The sequence below is a fragment of the Engraulis encrasicolus genome, chromosome 17 (genome assembly GCF_034702125.1).
Source record: "Engraulis encrasicolus isolate BLACKSEA-1 chromosome 17, IST_EnEncr_1.0, whole genome shotgun sequence".
Taxonomy (NCBI): Eukaryota; Metazoa; Chordata; class Actinopteri; order Clupeiformes; family Engraulidae; genus Engraulis; species Engraulis encrasicolus.
The window spans coordinates 21,802,761-21,822,600 of NC_085873.1; the positions used below are offsets into that span (position 1 = coordinate 21,802,761).

Sequence of the window (19,840 nt, forward strand, 5' to 3'; positions counted from 1 at the left end):
TAATGTTTATTCATCATGACAGCAGTAGTTTGTCTGACAAGCCAAGAAATAGTTTTACTGTGTGTGTGTGTGTGTGTATGTTTATTTATTTCTGCATTGAAAAAGTAGCTTGCTTTTCACTTACCACATTTATTTTATATATATATAACATAAATGTTATATATATATATATATATATATATATATATATATGTCAACCATGAGAAGGACATTGAAATGCATTGGCCGCGGAAGTGTGGCCCAACCACGAAAAACGGGGCTTTATCGTGACGCCACGACGAATGTTATAGATTATAGATCGGCGATTCATGGCCAAGTGACGATATAGTGTGCAATACAGTGTGTGTGCGTGCGTGCGTGTGTGTGTGTGTGTGTGTGTGTGTGTGTGTGTTTACATAAAAGCTTTGGAATTTCTCTCTCCTCGTTTTTTATTTATTTCTGCATGGACAAAACTGCTTGCTTTTCACTTACTACATTTATTTTAATGCACTTTCCAACCAAACATTATACTTAAATGTATTATACTATTATATGTGTGAATTTCTGTATGTTGTCCCTCTCTTCTCTCTTAGTTCCTGATGATGTTACTAAAGTAACAGTAACAAACCCCTCTAGGACTACTGTAGATTTGGAGTGGACCAAAGTCAACAACAGCAATGCCTATACTTACATACTGAAATACAATGGAGAAGTCATCCCCATCACTGACCTACCTGCAGGGAACTCAGCGAAATACAGAGTCTCAGATCTCTCTGCTGGGACTAAATATGAGTTCACTCTCGTCACTGTATTAGAGAATGTGAACAGTGCTGGATATACATTTACAGCAGTTACAGGTAGGGTTCATTATGATTCTAGTTCACATAGACACATATTAGATATACAGTTTTAAGCAAAACGTTAAAATACTATATCACACTGCAGTGCTCTTGGTCAGTCTCTCTCGGTCAACCTCTCTCTCTCTCTCTCTCTCTCAGCTCATTTCATTGCTTTAATTGTGTTAAAGTGATGGTTCGGAATAGATGCACCCTCATGCCATTTGAACCGTGACATCCATCCAGTAGTCCACCTGAAGTGTTTTCTACCTTGAGCAAACATTAGCCGACTTACCGAGTTATTCCGAATAGCTTTGTACAAGCGCTAGGAACTTGGCAGTATCTCCAAACTTACCGCACAAAAATCACATGCCATGACACCCGACTTCTACAGTAGTACAAATATGGTCTGTACTCACAAAACGATGCATTTGAAAGTTTGTACTCAGTCCAGGAGTTTATTAATATCAACACAAGCTGAATAACTTATCTGCTGCTAAAGCTACGTCGACGTTACTTACGCCATCTGGGACGAGCCTGTAAAAGTAATTTAAAAAAGTTTTCACTGAATTGTGATAAAGGCTGATATTTTCAAGCCAACATTTAAAAGATATTTAAAATGTTACCTACTGTCAATTAGACAAGGCTTTTAATTATCAATAATGATGCTGAATTTACTTTTCATTGTGCATATTATGAGTTTCGATGAGGACTTTTATGGGTTTGTCATGTGTTATCATACATATATCATATTTTACTTAACTATGAGCAATTTCTTGAAATGGGGTGAAGCCACAGTTGCATGAAATTAATTTCTATAATCTCTACTTCTACTATGTATGTTGATTCATTTCTGTGGGGTATTCAATTCAACATGAGATTACCAGTAGGCTACATGAGTCATCTGTCTTGGTACATTTCTGCCATGTTCACTCCCTTCTCTCTTAGTTCCTGATGATGTTTCCCATGTAAATGTGACAAGCCGCTCTGAGACTAATCTAGCGTTACAGTGGATGAAAGTCAACAACAACAATGACTACACTTACATACTGAGATACGATGGAGAAGAGAAGACCATCACACCAGCTGCAGGGACCACAGTGACATACACAGTCTCATCTCTCTCTGCTGGGGCTAAATATGAGTTCACTCTCTTCACTGTGTTTGAGGGAGTGAATAGCACAGGATATAACTTTTCCGAGGTTACAGGTAAGTTCCCATTTTATACTTACCCCACCCAGATCTTTTGAACAGAAAAAGAAAATGCAAGCAAAACTTAAAAATAGTGGTCTACTGGTCTCACCTATTTTTGACAGATCATTCCCCAATCTTTCCCTATCTCCCATTACTTCACTGTCCTATCTGAATAAAGACAAAACTAAATACTTTTCACCAAGATGCATGTACTTTGTATACTAACTTCAATGACATCACATTTTTGTATTAATATTTTTGCTCAACTTCTCAGTCCCTTCAGCTGCTGAGGTGACAGTGACAGATCGTGGAGAGACTGCCTTGACACTGGAGTGGAGCGCAGCAAACAGGAGCCCTGGCACTTATTACATACTGATGGACGACTCTGGACAGAACGAAACATTTAACGATGAATCCGGAACCGTGAAACACACTGTTGGTCATCTCTCATCTGGGACAAAATACAATTTCACTCTTTTCACTGTCTTTAAAAATGAGATCAACAAATACGAGTTTACCAGCGTCACAAGTAATTCCATTTTTAAAGTGTATTGGCATACAATATCTCTTAATAAACAGAGGTGTGTTGCATACTACTTTTTCTATATTATCGTAGTATTTTTTACCATCGAACTGTAGGTTTCTGTTAATTGTTTGTTCGTCCAAACACTGAAGTGATGATACTGGCTTCAAGCTACCCAACTGGAAAATCAAATACTGATTACTTTGTCATATGCCCTGTCAAAGTCAAAACTATAGACAATTGTGAGTTTTTTTCAGAGATGGCTTCTCATGTGCAGAAGCATTGTAACAACATGCCTGTTTTTTCCTGTAAGGAATCAACTGTGCTGCCTCAACATGAGGCAGAAGCTGCTGGTCTGTTCTCCATGGCGACAGCAGAAAAGGGGAGTGATGGTGACAATGCCCCTGGCATCGTGGAGGGAAACAGTGTGTCCTACACTAAGCTGAACCCTGGGGATATCTACAGTGTGTCACTCTATTATAAGCTCCAGGAAGAGAATCTCTTACAGTGCACACACAGTTTACATTTAGGTGAGTTTTTCTTATGTGTGTCTTCATATTGTTACTTCATAATCTTCACATAAAATAAGATTGTGAGTGATAGAGTATTCCTTCGTAGTAATAGGCTACTTGCCATTTGTCTAATAAAATGATCATAACATTAATGCCCTCCATTTTGTTCCAAGTTCCTGCTATGGTGACCAATTTCATCTCTATCCATGGAGACTTCTCTGTGACCATGAAGTGGGATAAGCCAGTTGGTGTGTGGACTAAGATCGAGGTGAACGGTAGTGGGAATATTGACGATAAAGACTCAGGATCAACACTGGTTGTGTCTGGACTTCAGCCGGCTAAATCCTACAGTTTTAGTGTTACGTCACTCTCTGAAGAAATGAGGAGTTCACCTCAATGGATCAGCTGTCAAACTCAGTCGAGTAAGAATGTGCAACCTACTACCTATTATCATTTGTTCGTTTCTGCCATGTAATAATGGTGCTTTGGATGGAGAACAAAATAGACTTTTTTTCAATCATGTGAAATAAGCCCATAGTATAAGCGTCCACAGGCATGTGTATTAATGATGTTTGTGATGTTTCCTGCTGTCCTCAGCGGTGATCTGGTTACCAATACTGGTCATCATGCTGCTGGCCGTCATGGCTTTAATGGGAGTATTTATATTACGGAGAAAGCCCCAGTTACTCAGGTACTGAAACTGTTAGACTTCAATCATCTGAAGGCCCATTCACATCCTACATTTGTCAATTTCTGTATTAGGGTCAGTGAAGTTTCAGCAGTAGCCTAGCACTCGTCAGGGCGGTGCAATGACAGCCACTATTGTATGGATTTTTTTGTTTGCTTGTGTTTATTGAACTGACTAAGAAGCCTATTGATTGTACGAAGCATATCAACTACCAATTACTCATTAATTCGTGGGCATTAGATGTCATTCCGCCACCTGACTTTTCAGCCCAAAAAACGTCTTTGACATATTTCCTGCCTTGACACTGCCTCTGTCCGTCTTCTATGTGTGGCCCGCCTTTTCCAGTTGTTTATATCTGTTCCATCTGTAATCATAAGCTCCCCAATTTCGTGTCAAATTACATACAAAATCAACAGATATAATGTCAGAAGTACTCCACACATAGGCCTACCAGTAATCATTTTACAGGGTATGAAATGGGAGTTCAAAACAAAAATGGCTACATTTTGTGAGGATGATTCAGAAAGGAGGTCTAAATGCTTTCTTACAGTAGGCTATTTTATAATTTTTTCTGACAGCAAAGTACACATGCAGATGTATGAAAGGAATACAGAGATGGATCCTTCCCCAAACATGTTCAAGTAGGTGTTGTTTTTTTGTAATCACTTACTTAATGACCAATTAAATAACTAAACTTTGGTAATGTGGTAATAAAAACGAGTAACAAAAATGGATGTTTGCGAGCACCTCCAAATGTGAAATTCCTAGTGCTAATTTACCTCCCTCACATGACCGTTGATCTGTGTTTTCAATATAGGCCGATTCCAATGAAGAAATTCCCTGACCATTTCCATCAGATGAGTTGTGATGACAATAGAGAGTTCTCTGAAGAGTACATGGTAAGACTACATGTTCCAGAACTTCCAGGGCTATGTTTCCCAAAAAAGTAGTAAGTAGTACTTAAAGGAGCACTCCTGACAGTTTCAATATGCTGTTGTATTGCTCACGCTATACCCTTGACTTGCCAGTACCCTGTGATGCTGCATTTTTTGGCTCAGCCCTTTCTGAGATATGAGCTATTCTAATGGAGGCAGACTTTGTTTACATTTTAAAAAATCTTAACATAGGCCTACTCCAAATATTTTCCCAAAAGGTATCACTGTTTGCTAGTTGCCTGGACCTTTTGGATGTTTTTGGGAATAAATTAAAACAATAAAAAAAAAAGCAAACTAACACCTGCCCCCATTACAATGACCAGGATCTCGGAAAAGGCTGAAAAAAAACTCAGGTCCTGACAAGTCCAGGGTAGTGTTATCCTTTAAGTATTAGGGCCCCCCTTGGCAATATAGCTCATCACTAAAAGTTAAAACCATTGGCAGTCTTATGATAAAGTCCAGGACTGGACTAGATAAGGGTTTGTTGGTGGACTCTCATCCAAACAGGTAATGTTATGCTTAGGTTTAGTTGAAAGATTGCAGAGTTCGGCGTAGAAGGTTAGTAAACCTAGCCCCCGAATCCTCATGCAGTATCGGTAGTGATGAGCTATCAGAGGTCAAGCTCATCAGTATCGCACCCTAGGTGCCGTGCAGTGGTGTAGTCTACGTAGAACGCAGGTATACGGAGTATACCCACTTCTAAATTTTAGGGGCTTCAGTATACCCACTTACAATTGATTGATCCATTATTTAGAATGGCATAAATATATACAGTATATCCACTTCAAAAAATGCTCGAATATACAGTATACCCACTTCAATCAAGTAGACTACACCGCTGGTGCCGTGACCTGGGATGGGAGTGAGGTTTAGTGCGGTGAGTGTAACGTACTTCAGCTTGAAGGCCTTTCGTTCCACTGAAAAGCAGTGGTGGCCAATATTAGACCAAAATTACCGGGGATGGTGAGGTGGGGAATGGGGGGTGAGGTGGGGTTCTATGTGTTTTTACGGGAGCACATACAGTATACAACTGTACAACAAGTCTATTTTATTTTATGGATTTTTTGCACTTTATAGTCGATTGGTTGATTTTCGTAAGGGGAGAAGACACCGGAGCTGCACAGATGCAATTCTTGATTTCTTCTTTTAATTAAGTGCACAACATAGGAATTAACGTTTCAATGGATGAAGATGGTACATGATAATCCATCAAAATGTTAGTGCCTATGTTGTGCATTTAGTTTAAAGAAGAAAAGAATCGCATCTATGCTGCTCCGGTGTCTTCTTACTGTCTTTGGATGTCAGCAGATGTTGTTTTTAAGTGCTAGCCTTAATTGTAATCTCTGCTGCATCTCATGGGTCAGACATAGGTAAGCGGTTAGGGTCTCAGACTTGTATCCCAAAGGTTGCCGTTTCGACTCCCGACCCGCCAGGTTGGTGGGGGGAGTAATTAACCAGTGCTCTCTCCCATCCTCCTCCATGACTGAGCATGGCACTGCTCCCTTGGGGCTGCCATTGGGGGCTTCCCCCTTGCACGGGTGAGGCATAAATGCAATATCACTGTGTGCAGTGAACAGTTGTGTACTGTGGACTGCTGTGTCACAATGACAATGGGAGTTGGAGTTTCCCAGTTGGGCTTTCGGCTTTCACTTCATCTCATCAATGTTGTCATTGCTGTTTTTTATTTTATTTTTTTACAGCAATTCAACACAGTAGGAACAGAACAGACACAGCGTGAAGCCCTCCTGCCGGAAAACAAGAGCAAGAATCGATTCACTGACATACTACCATGTAAGCCATTACCCTACTTACAGACATACTACCATGTAAGCCATTCACTTTGTATCGGACATCGACACTGTAAAAAGTAGCCTCACTATGCACATTGTTCCCCCAGTGGAACGCTTTACTTGAGCTCATTGCTTCTCCACAGTACTACACTGCTACGACATTACAGAGTCTTTATTTATTAATACTTTGGTATTGGTACTTGATCATTGATATTCTGGAAACAACAAACCTACATCACAGGCCATGTTTTGCATAAAGCAATACCCTGATAGTACTAATAGTTATGAGGCAATGAATATTTCTTAACATTAAAATGTTTATGTTTTAAATATTTCCCAATCTTTAAATGCTTTTTCAGATATCATGAGGATAAACTACACAATTTTACACCAGAGAGAGTAGAGAGAGAGAGGTTCCATTGGCCCATTGTTTCCGGGTTCTATTATTGCAAGGGGGAGGGGGGGGGGAAATCCCCCTTTAGGCAGACCTAGGCAGACCTAAGGACTGTTCTATTCAATGCTAGGAGTATTATGACACATCCCTTTAGGCAGACCGGAACCTGGTCATGTTAGGTGCCCATAGCAACCTATTACAATGGCATATCTCTATATACTTAAAGAATCTCTGATAGTACGATTCTACAACATCACACAGGGCTTAATACATTACAACTTGGTCTTTCCATTTTGGTAACAGCAAAGTTACAACAGGGGGCATGTCTTACATGACCAAACCGACATAAAAATGCACATTGGCTGACAGATTGCCATCGTCACTTTACGATACGGCTGCTTAGGCCAAGTTTCTAAAACTACAATGACGAGCCGTCACATTACTTTTTCATTCACTCTTAAAACTAGAAATTATTGTGTTAAGCATTTTAACCAAAATGTGAAACATGGTCGACTTTGTAATGCAACAGGCTGACCCAAGGTCGATCTTCATTAAACATACCAACTTGTCATTGACATTTTACACCAATGTAACACAGTTTTTTCAATTTACGCTGGATCAGTGCTTCATATTTTGCTGTGCAAACAAACACACACAGCACAATCTTCTCTTGTAACCAAATGTCATTATAATCTGCCCTGCATTCTATCACCCTGTTTATTTACAGATGACTCATCGCGCGTCAAGCTCAGCACACAAGGACCCGCATCAGACTATATCAATGCCAACTTCATACCAGTAAGCTAACACTGCATGAATGCCAACTTAATACCGGTAAGCCAGGGGTGGGGCACTTTTTCCATTCAAGGGGCCACTTCAAAGTCCTCCAAGGGCCATCCTATGAACACGAGCCTGGATTTCCCCCTGCTTTTTACCGTAGGCCTACATTGAAGGTGGCCACCTTTACTAGGTTCCCTGAAAATATAACTTAATTGTATTGCAAATGTAATTTCTAAGATTGCTTTACAAAACACGTCATGTTTTTGAAACTGCGTGACATTAAAATTATAATAGGGTTGTATAAGACGGCCTCGCGGGCTGTTAACGGCCCACGGACCATAAGTGCCCCACCCATACCCGTAAGCTAACGCTACATCCATGCCAACTTCATACCTGTAAGCCCAAATTTGAACAAGCTTTGCTCTGACTATTAGAAGTGTTGATTCAGGCTTCAAAAAGCAAAAGCCCTGCCACATAATCAAATGTGGCCCAGCTGAATCATAGAGGACCGCAAATCATCCGACAAGTAGCGGACAGATCGAGAGGGCTTTTACCTCCTCAAGCAGGAAAGCGTGCACCAAAAAGTGTACTCGTCATCTCATAGAGTTCTGTATACTGTAGCACAGGGTCGCTGACAGCTTTGGCTGGGCCCAGGACAAAGTCATCTGAATGGGCTCCCCGCCTAATACATACAATGTGATAAGAACCAAATTCTGGGCCCCCTCTCTCCCTGGGCCCAGGACAACTGACCCCTTCACCATCACCACCACCACACCCCAGCCCTGCTCCCCTGCTGTAGCATAATGGCGATAAACTAACATTCAAGTTTTATGAAGTTTTGTGTCTGAAGTGCAAATAACAAATATGTTATCCCTGAAATAAATGGACAAAGTGTGAAAGATATGCTGCTTTTGTATCCTACAAGGGCTATGGAGGCAAGAACAAGGATTATATAGCGGCTCAAGGTCCACTCCCCTCCACCGTCGCCGACTTCTGGAGAATGATCTGGGAGCAAGGGTCAACGCGGATTGTCATGGTTACCAACTGCGTAGAGAACGGCAGGGTGAGTGTGGATGTGTGGCAGATGCAAAAATATGTGAAGTGGCAGATGCAAAATATGTTTAAACAAAGAAAACATGTGCCAACCATTTTGTTTCTTCTCCGTATTCTGCCCCTCAGACCAAGTGTGAGAAGTACTGGCCCGAAGACCGTAGTCCGTGTCGCCATGGTGACCTGGTGATAAACATGACGTTGGAACACAAGGACACGAACTGGACAGTGCGGGAATTCACTGTAAAAAATGTAAGTGTGGGAAACAACATCTTGGAAATAAAGGGCCACTTGTACCCCTGAATAGGCTTTAGACCAGTATAACTTTGTATTTATGTAGAAGACACGTTATTGCTATTTTAACCCATTGATTCCTGAAGGACTTGCAAAAAAGGCTGCCGAATGCCCAAGCCCTTTTTTTGGGCTTTTTAGCCTTTATTATTACAGGACAGTGTGAGAGTAGACAGGAAATGATTGGGAGAGAGAGATGGGCAGGGCTGGGAAATGACCTCGGCCGGACTCGAACCGGGGTCCCCGTGGGCAATGTAAGCCCAAATGAGGGGGGCTTAGCGCGCTGCGCCACAGCGCCTCCTGCCCCCTGCCCAAGCCCTTTTAAAGTAAAGTTGCCCTCAGCCTATAAAAACCAAAATATCTCAGCCTCTGAATAGAAGCACATAGTAAAAACATGCCATGAGTTGCATTTAAACACTAAGACTCTCATCTTGCATTAGAATATGTTTATTTAGTTCTAACATACTAAGAATTTTAATAAAATTGTCTTAAATCTCATGAGCCTAAATGTTGCGTCATGCAGCTCCAGGCGCCAGGGCCAATGTTGCGCAAAGCAACATCCAACATCAATGGGTTAATATTGTTTGGGGCGTTGTATTGTTTCTCAATAATCATTAGTCCTCCCAAATAAAGTTATCAAACTGTGTGTTTGTGTGTGCGTGTGTGCGTGTTACCAGGAGAGGACATCAGAGCAGAGGGTACTGAAGCATTTCCACTTCACGGCGTGGCCAGATCACGGCGTTCCCGATGGCACTTCTACGCTCATCGAGTTCCGCAGCCTCATCCGGCAGCACATAGACACCTGTACTTCTCCCGACGGCCCCACCGTTGTGCACTGCAGGTAAAGACACTCACTTATCACTTTATATTGGCATAGTACCCCCTTATACTCACTCATCATTTCATATTAGTGTGACGGAGGTGTTCCCGCACAGTCCGTCCCCCTCGGGGCACAAAGTGACTGGTAAAGGTGGCAGGTGTGCCGTGCTCCAGTCATCCATGGGTCTAGTCATTGTGAAGTAGCCCAGTTTGTCTTGATACTGCTGTGCTCGACTGTGAGCAGGGGCGCTGCCAGAAATGTTGCGCCCCATGAAAGATTCAAATTTTGGGCCCCCTTAAGGGCCCCTCTCAGTGCTTGGGCCCCCTTAAGGGCCCCTATCAGTGCTTGGGCCCTTAGAATCTGTACCACTTTTCCCCCCCTAGCGGCCCCCATGAGTGTGAGCACCACCAAGGCTGAAGCGCAGACATCCCCTCCTCTAGGGTCAATGACAGCTTTGTCTGGACCCAGGACAAAGTCATCTGAAAGGGCTCCCGACCCACCTACCTAATATCATATACGGGGCCAGACTTGGTTTCTCATTAGTACATTGATTAAAGGGGCTCCAGGTAGGATTAAAAGTTGACTTAATCACGGGTCGGCCGATGCTTATGCGAATCATTAGTAAGTGAACAGTGGCTCTCGTGACCACTTCCACGGTCCACTGTCAGAAAAACCCACATGCAACTTTTAACAGCGTGGTCCAAACCAGTGTCCCTTTTCATTTAAAAAATCGCTTTACAGATAGATTTCAGATTTGAGTTTTCAGATTGTTTATCGTTTTCAGATTTGTATCAACTACTGACATTCTGTGATGAAAAACAGTCTCACGGCGAGTTTATTTGAACAGCATTTTTTAATTACGGTGTAGATTTTGAGACAGTTTGCACCGCGCAAACGACGTCATCCCTTGTGCCCCTTTAATGCATTGAATGGTTCACATTTAGAATGGTGTTCTGAGGCTTGCATACTTCCTAATGCATTTCTGAATTTAGACCAAATAAGTGTAGTCTATGTAAACTTTTCACTTTGGTTAAAAAAAACTGAAAACATTGTGTAACATTCTCTCTTGTTATTCTTGGATCTGTATCATTTTGGCTTTTGGAAATAAATGTGAAAATCTTGCATTACTTCAAACTGGATAGGTTTCATCCATTTTGACGTCAGAGAATGTTATTTTTTTGGCACTACCCTGCAGAACTATAATACACCAACGTGAACATATACAGTGCACAGCAATAATGAGTACATCCCTGTTGAAAAGTAACATTTTCAGTGCAAGCTTACCTGAGGCCAGGCGAACAGTCCAAGCGATGGCCCTGTACCGGTTAGTCCAAACATCTCATTTCGATAGATTCAGTAGGAGAGGGAGAACCATTCTGGATGAGTGACCATCTTGTATGATCCGGTCAGTGGTGTAGTCTACGTAGAACGCAGGTATACACAGTATACCCACCTGAAAATGACAGGGAGTTCGATCTACCCACCTAAAATTGATTGATACCGAATTTAGAAGAGCTCAGTATACCCACCACAAAAATGCTCAAATATACAGTATGCCCTCCTCGAAAAAGTAAACTACAACACTGGATCTGGTATACCTACAAGCTAAGTCTGCGCAGGAAAGATGAGACCGCCATCCTCTCTCTCTCATCCACAGACCTTCCGCTGACCTCCACATTTATGTAAACACCTGCCATTTTAAATGGGCGTTCCCTGTCTAGCCAACACTTTTATCCCATGGATAATGAGATGTGTCGTTTTACGGTTTGCCTAATAAGTAACGAAGGCCAACTAATAGAATGTGGTGTGGAATGTTAGTAAAACTCCCTCCCGAAGCCTCATACAGTATCGGTTGCACAGACCTATCGGACTGGTCCTTTAGATGCGTTGACTAGGAGGTGGTGGGTTCGAGCCCTGAGTGGTGGGCTGCGCATGGACACCTCCGTTACACTGGTGCCATTGAGCCAGGATGGGGGTGACGTTTAGTGGGGTGAGTGCAACGGAGGCCAACCAACAGTGTGTGAGTGTGTGTGAGTGGCAGACAGTGCAGGAACATCTCAGTTACATTACATTACATTACATTTCATTACACTTAGCTCACGCTTTTATCCAAAGCGACTCAGTTATTATTTTTCAGGGTATTATTTTTTAGGTTTTAGTCCCTGGAGCAATGTGGGGTTAGGTGGCTTGCTCAAGGGCACTTTAGCAGAAGATGGAGGTGTAGGGAGAGGTCAGGTGGGATTCAAACCTACAACCCCTAGATTGAAAGACCAACTCCCTAACCACTAGTCCACGGCTGCCCACTAGTCCATGGTTGCCCGTTACAAATCCACTAACCTGTCCCTATCCTACAATGACAACAACAAAAACAACAACCACAACGACATGTATTTATATGGCACAATATGACAACTATACCGTTGACTGAAAGTGCTTACACACAAATAAATAAATGGATAAATAAATATACTGCATAAATCCACCAATGAATACTTGAAGAGCTCTTTTCCAAAACGCTATAACCACCATTTTTGACTTTTTGCACTTTAATATTGGAATTGACTGTTAAGAAGTCCTATCATCTATGTGTGAATTTTTGCCATTCAAATGTTTTGAGAACATACTTTTTTAACCTCTATAAAATGCATTTTGCAATGCAAGTCAATGGAATGCCCAATACAAAAAAATTCAATTTCCCAGCGTACTATAAAATGGATATATCTCATTTTGGAAAAGAGCTCTTCACTTGCACATGCACACAAACAAATAAATTGATAAATAAACAGCATAAATCCACCAACAAACCCCTACACTACACTACACACACACACACACACACACACACACACACACACACACACACACACACACACACACACACACACACACACACACACACACACACACACACACACACACACACACACACACACACACACACACACACAGTATAATAACTATAGCCCTACATAAGAATAGTCTGGAAGTGATGGTAACATAGCCTAATAGCCTGTTTAATATTACTTATCCTAACAGTATGTAAACTTGTGGATTCAACTGTACTTACAGTATATATACTCATTGGATCAGGTTGTAAGTTTCAGGTACATCATTTCTTTTCCATATGTTTGGGATCAGAAGCTTAGAGCAGGGGTTCCCAAACTTAACCATGACGAGGCCCATACCCACTCTCTGAGTGCATTTCTAGTTTATTTTGGTTTTCCTGCAAACCTGGGGTGAGTTTCTCAAAAGAGAAGTTGTTAGCCTGTTAGCAACTTTGGTAGTTGCCAATGGGAAAATGCATTGAAAACAACAAAGTAGCTAATGTAGTAAGCAACTTTGGTTTTGAGAAATTCACCCCTGGAAGGAAGGCATGTAACCCCCCTAATTGCTTCACAGTTAGTCATGAGCTGTGTCTCAGATGGTGCACTTGTGCACTTTCTTTGGGCACTATGTTTCAGTGTGTAATTAATACGCCACCATACGCACTACAGGAACACTGAAGTGCACAAGTGCACCATTTGAGATCCAGAAATAATTTTCTGTACATTGGTCTTCGTAAGAGCGTCAGCTAAATACAGTGTAACAGAATGTAATAACAATGTCAACCAAACTTAAAAATAAAACAAAACTAAATGGCCCTTTTGACAGTCAGCAGGCCATAGAAATACAATATTGTCAGTGACAGCAGCTGTTTTCAAGGGTTGGCCACTGTATATTTAGCACTCATTCTGTCTGTGTTATTTTTTAACCTGTCATCCATCCAGCCTTATCTAGGAGTTCCATGTCTGTATGCATGCAGATAAGGGAGCGAAGTGAATACATGGGCACAAGCCGACAGAAGGGGACAAAGGGGTCAGTTGTCCTGGGTCCAGGGAGGAAGGGGCCCAAATTTGGGTCCTTATTACATTGTATGTATTGGATGGGGGTGGCCTTTTAGCTGACTTTGTCCTGGGCCCGGCCAAAGCTGTCGTGCATGGGCATGATGGGGGGTGTGGTCAGGCAATCCAAATGGAGAGTCACACTACTTCAGAGTATTACAAGACAAGCTATTTCCTGTTCCCAGCACACGCCTGGGCGGGTACTACCACAACACGTAAATGAATAACTAAAGGTCCACACTGGTAGATGCTCCTAAACATGATATGAAGTGGCATGATATGTCCGAAATGTTGCCAAAATGTGCCAATGAACGTGCCAATGACATGCTTCAATTGTATTTTATAGCGCCAGTGTGCAGAATTTTGTAATTTCTTTTTGTTAAGTCAAGTCAAGTGTCCAGTCAATAAAGTACACTTGACTTGAAACTTGACCCGTAACAACCATCTCTGACATGACTCCAGTAACCCATATCCTTATTTTGTTTGTCTCTGATGAGACCATGATAAACAAATTTGTATAATAACTAAATAGTTTGGGGCTGTATGGATGGCATCAAAAGTAGGAAGCTGAATTTCACCAAACTTGTCAACATGTACTGGGGCTACTGAAGCAAATCGTGATCCTCTCTATGGGAGTTTAACATAGGGGTGCACTCACTTTCGCACCAGCATAATTTCACAAAAATGGAAAAAATGTAAGATATACTACTGACCTTACTTTTCTCTCGTAAGGTCAACAGATGATGTATTAAACTCTATGAGCATTTTGGGAGTAACTTGTGTGATTGTTAAAATATTGTTCAAAATAATACTAATGTGTGTGTGTGTGTGTGTGTGTGTGTGTGTGTGTGTGTGTGTGTGTGTGTGTGTGTGTGTGTGTGTGTGTGTGTGTGTGTGTGTGTGTGTGTGTGTGTGTGTGTGTGTGCGCACGTATGTGTGTTGCGTGACAGTGCTGGTGTTGGCAGAACAGGAACTCTGATCGCTCTGGACGTGTTGCTACAGCAACTGGAGAAGGAGGATGCTGTAAACATTGGCAGCTTTGTGCATCGCATGAGACGCCAGAGACCTCGCATGGTTCAGACGGAGGTACCACCATCACATCACATACAGTACACCACTGTATACACCTTGTACTTCCCCACAGACCATAATTTGCTCATTTACATAGGTAGTACTAGGAAGAACATGAACAAATGTTTAGTTTGTTTATGACGTGGTTGGTTTTTAGTGCTTCTCTCAGCGATGAATAATGATTAATGTGAGAATTTGTTTATGACCAGGCTTACAGGAAAGGTGTTGTGCACCTCTGGGTAAAGAGTAACTGCACTGAGGCGCATGATTGCCTTGATAAACATAACTTAACATGCCGACATTGTAATCTATCTCTAGTTGAAGCCAAAGGTGCCGCAATAAGGAAGCATTTTTTCCCTTTTAGGGGAAATATATATACTGTGTATACGCACACATACACAGACACACACAGTGTTAGCAATAAATATTTGATGGTTTGCCTACTAATAAAGACATGATCAGTCTATACGCTTAATGGTAGTTGTATTTAACATGTAGAGACTGAATATCAAGAAGAAAATCCAGAAGATGATTTTAAAGATGTATTTCAATTGATTTATATTTCATTCAGAGAAATTAATATTTGATCCCCTGTCAACCATTACGAATTGAGTCCCACAGACCAGATAGGCACTTCCAATCAGCTTGTCATCTGAATTAATGCATTATGTAAAAAGTCACCAGCATAATTTATTTCTGTCATTGAAATACAAATCAATTAACATATTTTAAGTTACTTTCTTTTTTGATATACACTTACCAGTAAAATAATAGACTGATCATGTGTTTTTTTAATTAGCAATAAAATTGGGCAAACAAACACAATCAGCAGGGGATCAAATACGCATTACTACCACTGTACATACAAGTACTAATTCTTTTCCCCCTGCCCCTTCTTCTCTTTCCGCAGTCCCAATATGTATTTCTGCACAAATGCATCAATGACACTCTGACACAGCCTGCCGAGGAGCCACTGTATATGAACCAAGGCATCAACGGAGGAGGAGCGATATACGAAAATATCGGAGCCATGTAGCAGTTCCTGGAAGACATGCTCAGACAGGGGTGGGGAACCTTTTTCATTTGAGGGGACACTTCAAATTCCTCCAAGGGCTGTGCGACTCCTCCAAGGGCCATAGTATGAACACAAACCAGGTTTCCCCCTGTAAAACAGACCCCACCTTCTCTAGGTCCCCTGAATATAACTGTATTGCAAATGTGATTTCTAAGATTCCTTCACAAAATGCCATATTTCATGTGAAGCTGCAAAACATTAAAATTACATCGGGGGCCAGATAAAACGGCCTCCTGGGCCCTTGAGACATACCGTAGGTTACCCACCCCTGTGCTAAGACATGCTATTTTGTACAGTTTAAATTATAATGAGTTCAAGGCAGTCAACATGTACAGTACTGTATGTCATGTGCCTTGTGTTTTGCCACTTGCTCTCATTAATCCAGCCTGATACTGCATATATGTTGTTTGACCTTTGGCGCCTAGAGCGACATTCAGTATAACACTGCATTCAGACTATTGAGATGTGAGTTATTTGTTTGTTTTTTTAATTAATTAAAAATGTGGGTGTTAGAGCTGAATGAAGATATTCTAATTCATGATGAGGGCCCTAGCTTTTACATGCGACTTATTTCATGTTTTTTATGTGCTTTGAAGGCTGAGATATTTAGGTTTTAATATCAGCAGGGGCGCTGCCAGAAATGTTGGGCCCCATGAAAGATTCGAATTTTGGGCCCCCTTAAGGGCCCCTGTCAGTGCTTGGGCCCTTAGAATCTGTACCACTCCCCCCCCCCCCCCCCCCCCCCCCCCCCCCCCTATCGGCCCCCATGATAGGCAGAGGGCACCTTTTTTCAAAAAGGGCTTGGGCATTCAGCAGGCATTTTAGTTTTTGTTTGCAGGTGCCTAAAATGGGTTAAAAAAAGCTGTGGTGGTCCACATGTGATCTGTGGATTCACTGTGGGGAGAGAAGTATGCAGAATCCCTCACAATTTGAAGACCCAGGGGTACATATTGAGGAACATTACATTGGGATAACTGACAGTTAATTTATGTTGTAAAAAAAGAAGAAAATTCTCATTTTCTATTCATCTTATGTCATGTACTTTTTGTCATAATTTTGTTATGACTGTTAATTTTTTGCTGTAAACACATTTTTATATTCATTTTCTATGATGTATTTTCCCTTAATCTGCATTAGTTTCTGTAGTGGTTTGTAAGTATTTTGTACCAACTATCGTTCAAGGAAAACAGATTTCCAAGACGGCACTGAAAACAAATACCCACTTTACATTTTTTCCAAGTTTCTTTGCCTATAGCCTTGCTTCTATGTCAACGGAGAACCGACACTTTTCAAGATCCGATTAATCATTCACAAAAGTGTTTATTTTTACAAATTCAAACATTCAGGGAACATAGAAAAGAGGAAAACAATGGAAAAAAACGTTTAAAAACTAAAATAATTTCTGTCGAAGTATAAACCTGACTATTATGACCTATGTAAAGTTGGAACACACCACTGCTTTTTTATTCTAAATAAAAATATATTAAATCCAATGCTGGTGGTGTAATGCTTGACACTGACATATTTAAGATACTGTACCATTTCTGGAAATGAGCTCCTTTGAGCTCCTCCTTTCTCTTGAGTTAAAATAATTGAGTTTTACCTTTCTTCTGTTACGTCAGCCATTCTCTTAGCCTGCTTATGCTACTGCTAGTTGGACCCTAGTTGGAGCTGCTACTGTAGTTGGAGCCATAAGATTCAATGACAAATGCTTGGCTGGAAGTACAGGAGAAAGGTAAAACTCAATCATTTATCTCCAGGGGAGGTGTAAAATGAGCTTATTTTTTAAAAAAAAACTTTTTATTTAAAATGGTACAGCATCGCTATAAAAGCAAAACTTAAAATAACTGTAAAATGTTTTTGTTTAAATAAGTATTTTATCTTTGGCTGTGTCATTCCTGGACACAACAATTCTCTGGAAAGTAGTGTTTGCTATAAAGTGATTTGCAAGTAAACACTGCAAATGGGAACAGTGAGTGGGACCTTTCTTGTCTCTAATGTTGGTGACCCAGGGGTTCCACTCCTACGCACTTGGCCAAAGGAGGTGTGCAAGAGTTCTGTACCCTCAGAAAGCCTCCTCAGTCGTGCCTTGGAGGCGAATCACCTCTGTTGGAAGCATGTCACAATCATGTCATCCCGGATCACCTCTGTTGGAAGCACGTCACAATCGTGTCATCACGTATGACCTCTGCTTCACTCAGGGTCATCCCTCCGGGCCTAACGACTCCTGGCGCCGGGTGCATCGGCTCGGGCACCAGCTCCACCGGCAGTGGTACAGAGAACTTCTTGGCAATGTTGTGGAGGACGCAGCAGGTGAAGATGACGCGGGCCACGCGGTCCAGGGAGCTGGAGTGCACGGGGCCCAGGTTGTCTAGGCAACGGAAGCGGCTCTTCAGGGAGCCGAGTGTGCGGAGGCCAATTGACAGGGCCTCGCTGTGGGCCTCGTTGTAGCACATGTCGCCGGCGTTGTGGATCTCAGAGGGCTGTTTGGGGGTCAACAAGTGTGTGCTTAGCTCATATTCGTTGCCACCTGCATCCCAGAAGAAGAGAGAAAAAGAGTAAAAATAGTTTTCACAATTTAAGTTTAGATACATTGAAAATTCTGCATTAGGCACAGAATGTCAGTGTTTATAAACAGAATCAATTCAACCAATAAGTGTTAGACACACTTCCAGAATCCACCAACCTTACTAGGCCTGGCAATTCAACTGACTAGGTTTACGAGTCCTCGATGATGTCTGTTTCATATTACTATGATGGTAGACTTTCAAGTAGGAGAGTAGATAGACACACTCTAATTTAAAATAATAATGAAAATGTATTTTATTTCAAAGGTCACTGTACATGAGTTAAACGTCAAGTCAGACCAGATAAATTAGACAAAACAAATGAAGGAGGAATAAATATTGACTGCCTTACCAATGACCCAGGTGGGCCCGTGATAGCCTTGTTTGAAGTGTTGACAGATGACGGAGCTTTCCCAAACCTGCTGAGCAGGCGTACCCCCAGGAGAGCATCTCTCCGCGGCCAGGAGATTGCCGTCCACGTCGCAGATGGTCTGGATCATGACAGAGGTGAAGTCCAGGGTGTTTTTGTAAAGGTTGGGGTAGTCTGCAGGTGGGGTCACCTTCACATGCATGCACCCGAGTACACCCACAGCGTTTGGAATACCACACAAATCCTTAATGCCCAACGCTACACAGACCCTGTCATTGTGACTTCCAGGGAACGTGATGAATTTTTCAGCCATGCCAGCTAATAATTTGGACACCGTGTTGACCGCTTTGGTGGCCGCTGTGGCATCGAGTCCTACCAAGTCCCTCATTGATTTGGGCAACAACCCTTTGGCGTAAAAGTGCAGGGCAAGTAGCACCATGGCATCCACATGCTGCGAGTCCTTGGGCTGAAAAGTAGCATCGTTGGTTAAGCTGGTTCTGATTAGGTCCGAAATGAATGAGAGGCACGGTCTGTTGAAGTGGAAGTTGTTGAGTAGGAATGCATCATCAAACTTATCGAAAAGCCTTGGGGTGCTACGGTCTTTCACTTGAGTCGAAGTAGTAGAAGGCCTAATGCAGCTGTTTGTTGTTCTGAAAACATGTTCTTGCACTGCAAGCCAGACCGCAGGTGCATACGCCATTGTTGTTGTGGGACGCAGGTAGGCTAGTGTTTACCCACAGCTTCAATGGCACCTTTCTACATGCAACAAAGCGGATATCACTTGATTCACCACTCAAACGTTACCGTTCTTATTCCGTAATGATCCAACATCAACGTGGTAAACTCTTAAGCGTGCATATCCACACAAAAGATCAAGACATAACGTAAACAAAGTCCCCCAGGGCTCTTTCCTGCTTACCAGCGAGTCATGGAATGGAATAATTATTTCCGGTACAGTGGGAGCATATTCCAAAATAATAGTTAAGACTGCAATTACTTGATAACAAAATGCAAAATAATAATAATATAAAGATATAAAGAAAAAAATCGGGAAATCATAATCGATTTTCTAATTCCATATACG

The 19,840-nt window shown here is 41.8% G+C and overlaps 2 protein-coding genes across 2 annotated transcripts in view; one reads left to right on the forward strand and one right to left on the reverse strand.

Moving 5' to 3' along the window:
- LOC134466943 (receptor-type tyrosine-protein phosphatase H-like) overlaps window positions 1–16,432 on the forward strand; it is a 24,231-nt gene extending 7,799 nt beyond the window's left edge. The window contains exons 8-22 of the mRNA XM_063220870.1: window positions 573–836; window positions 1,764–2,024; window positions 2,284–2,432; window positions 2,846–2,996; window positions 3,218–3,466; window positions 3,642–3,735; window positions 4,311–4,373; window positions 4,550–4,631; window positions 6,368–6,458; window positions 7,579–7,649; window positions 8,557–8,694; window positions 8,811–8,933; window positions 9,650–9,813; window positions 14,624–14,759; window positions 15,655–16,432. Of these exons, the coding sequence (XP_063076940.1) occupies window positions 573–836; window positions 1,764–2,024; window positions 2,284–2,432; window positions 2,846–2,996; window positions 3,218–3,466; window positions 3,642–3,735; window positions 4,311–4,373; window positions 4,550–4,631; window positions 6,368–6,458; window positions 7,579–7,649; window positions 8,557–8,694; window positions 8,811–8,933; window positions 9,650–9,813; window positions 14,624–14,759; window positions 15,655–15,780 (2,162 nt within the window). The 3' untranslated portion in view covers window positions 15,781–16,432. The remainder of the gene's footprint in view (window positions 1–572; window positions 837–1,763; window positions 2,025–2,283; window positions 2,433–2,845; window positions 2,997–3,217; window positions 3,467–3,641; window positions 3,736–4,310; window positions 4,374–4,549; window positions 4,632–6,367; window positions 6,459–7,578; window positions 7,650–8,556; window positions 8,695–8,810; window positions 8,934–9,649; window positions 9,814–14,623; window positions 14,760–15,654) is intronic.
- A 416-nt stretch (window positions 16,433–16,848) lies between these two features.
- si:dkey-197c15.6 (putative nuclease HARBI1) lies at window positions 16,849–19,674 on the reverse strand. Its single transcript, XM_063221222.1, has 2 exons — window positions 18,739–19,674; window positions 16,849–18,349 (listed from the first exon to the last, which is right to left on the reverse strand). Exons 1-2 carry the CDS (start codon window positions 19,454–19,456, stop codon window positions 17,961–17,963), a joined length of 1,107 nt encoding a protein of 368 aa, XP_063077292.1. The 5' UTR covers window positions 19,457–19,674; the 3' UTR covers window positions 16,849–17,960.
- Between the last annotated feature and the right edge of the window lie 166 nt (window positions 19,675–19,840).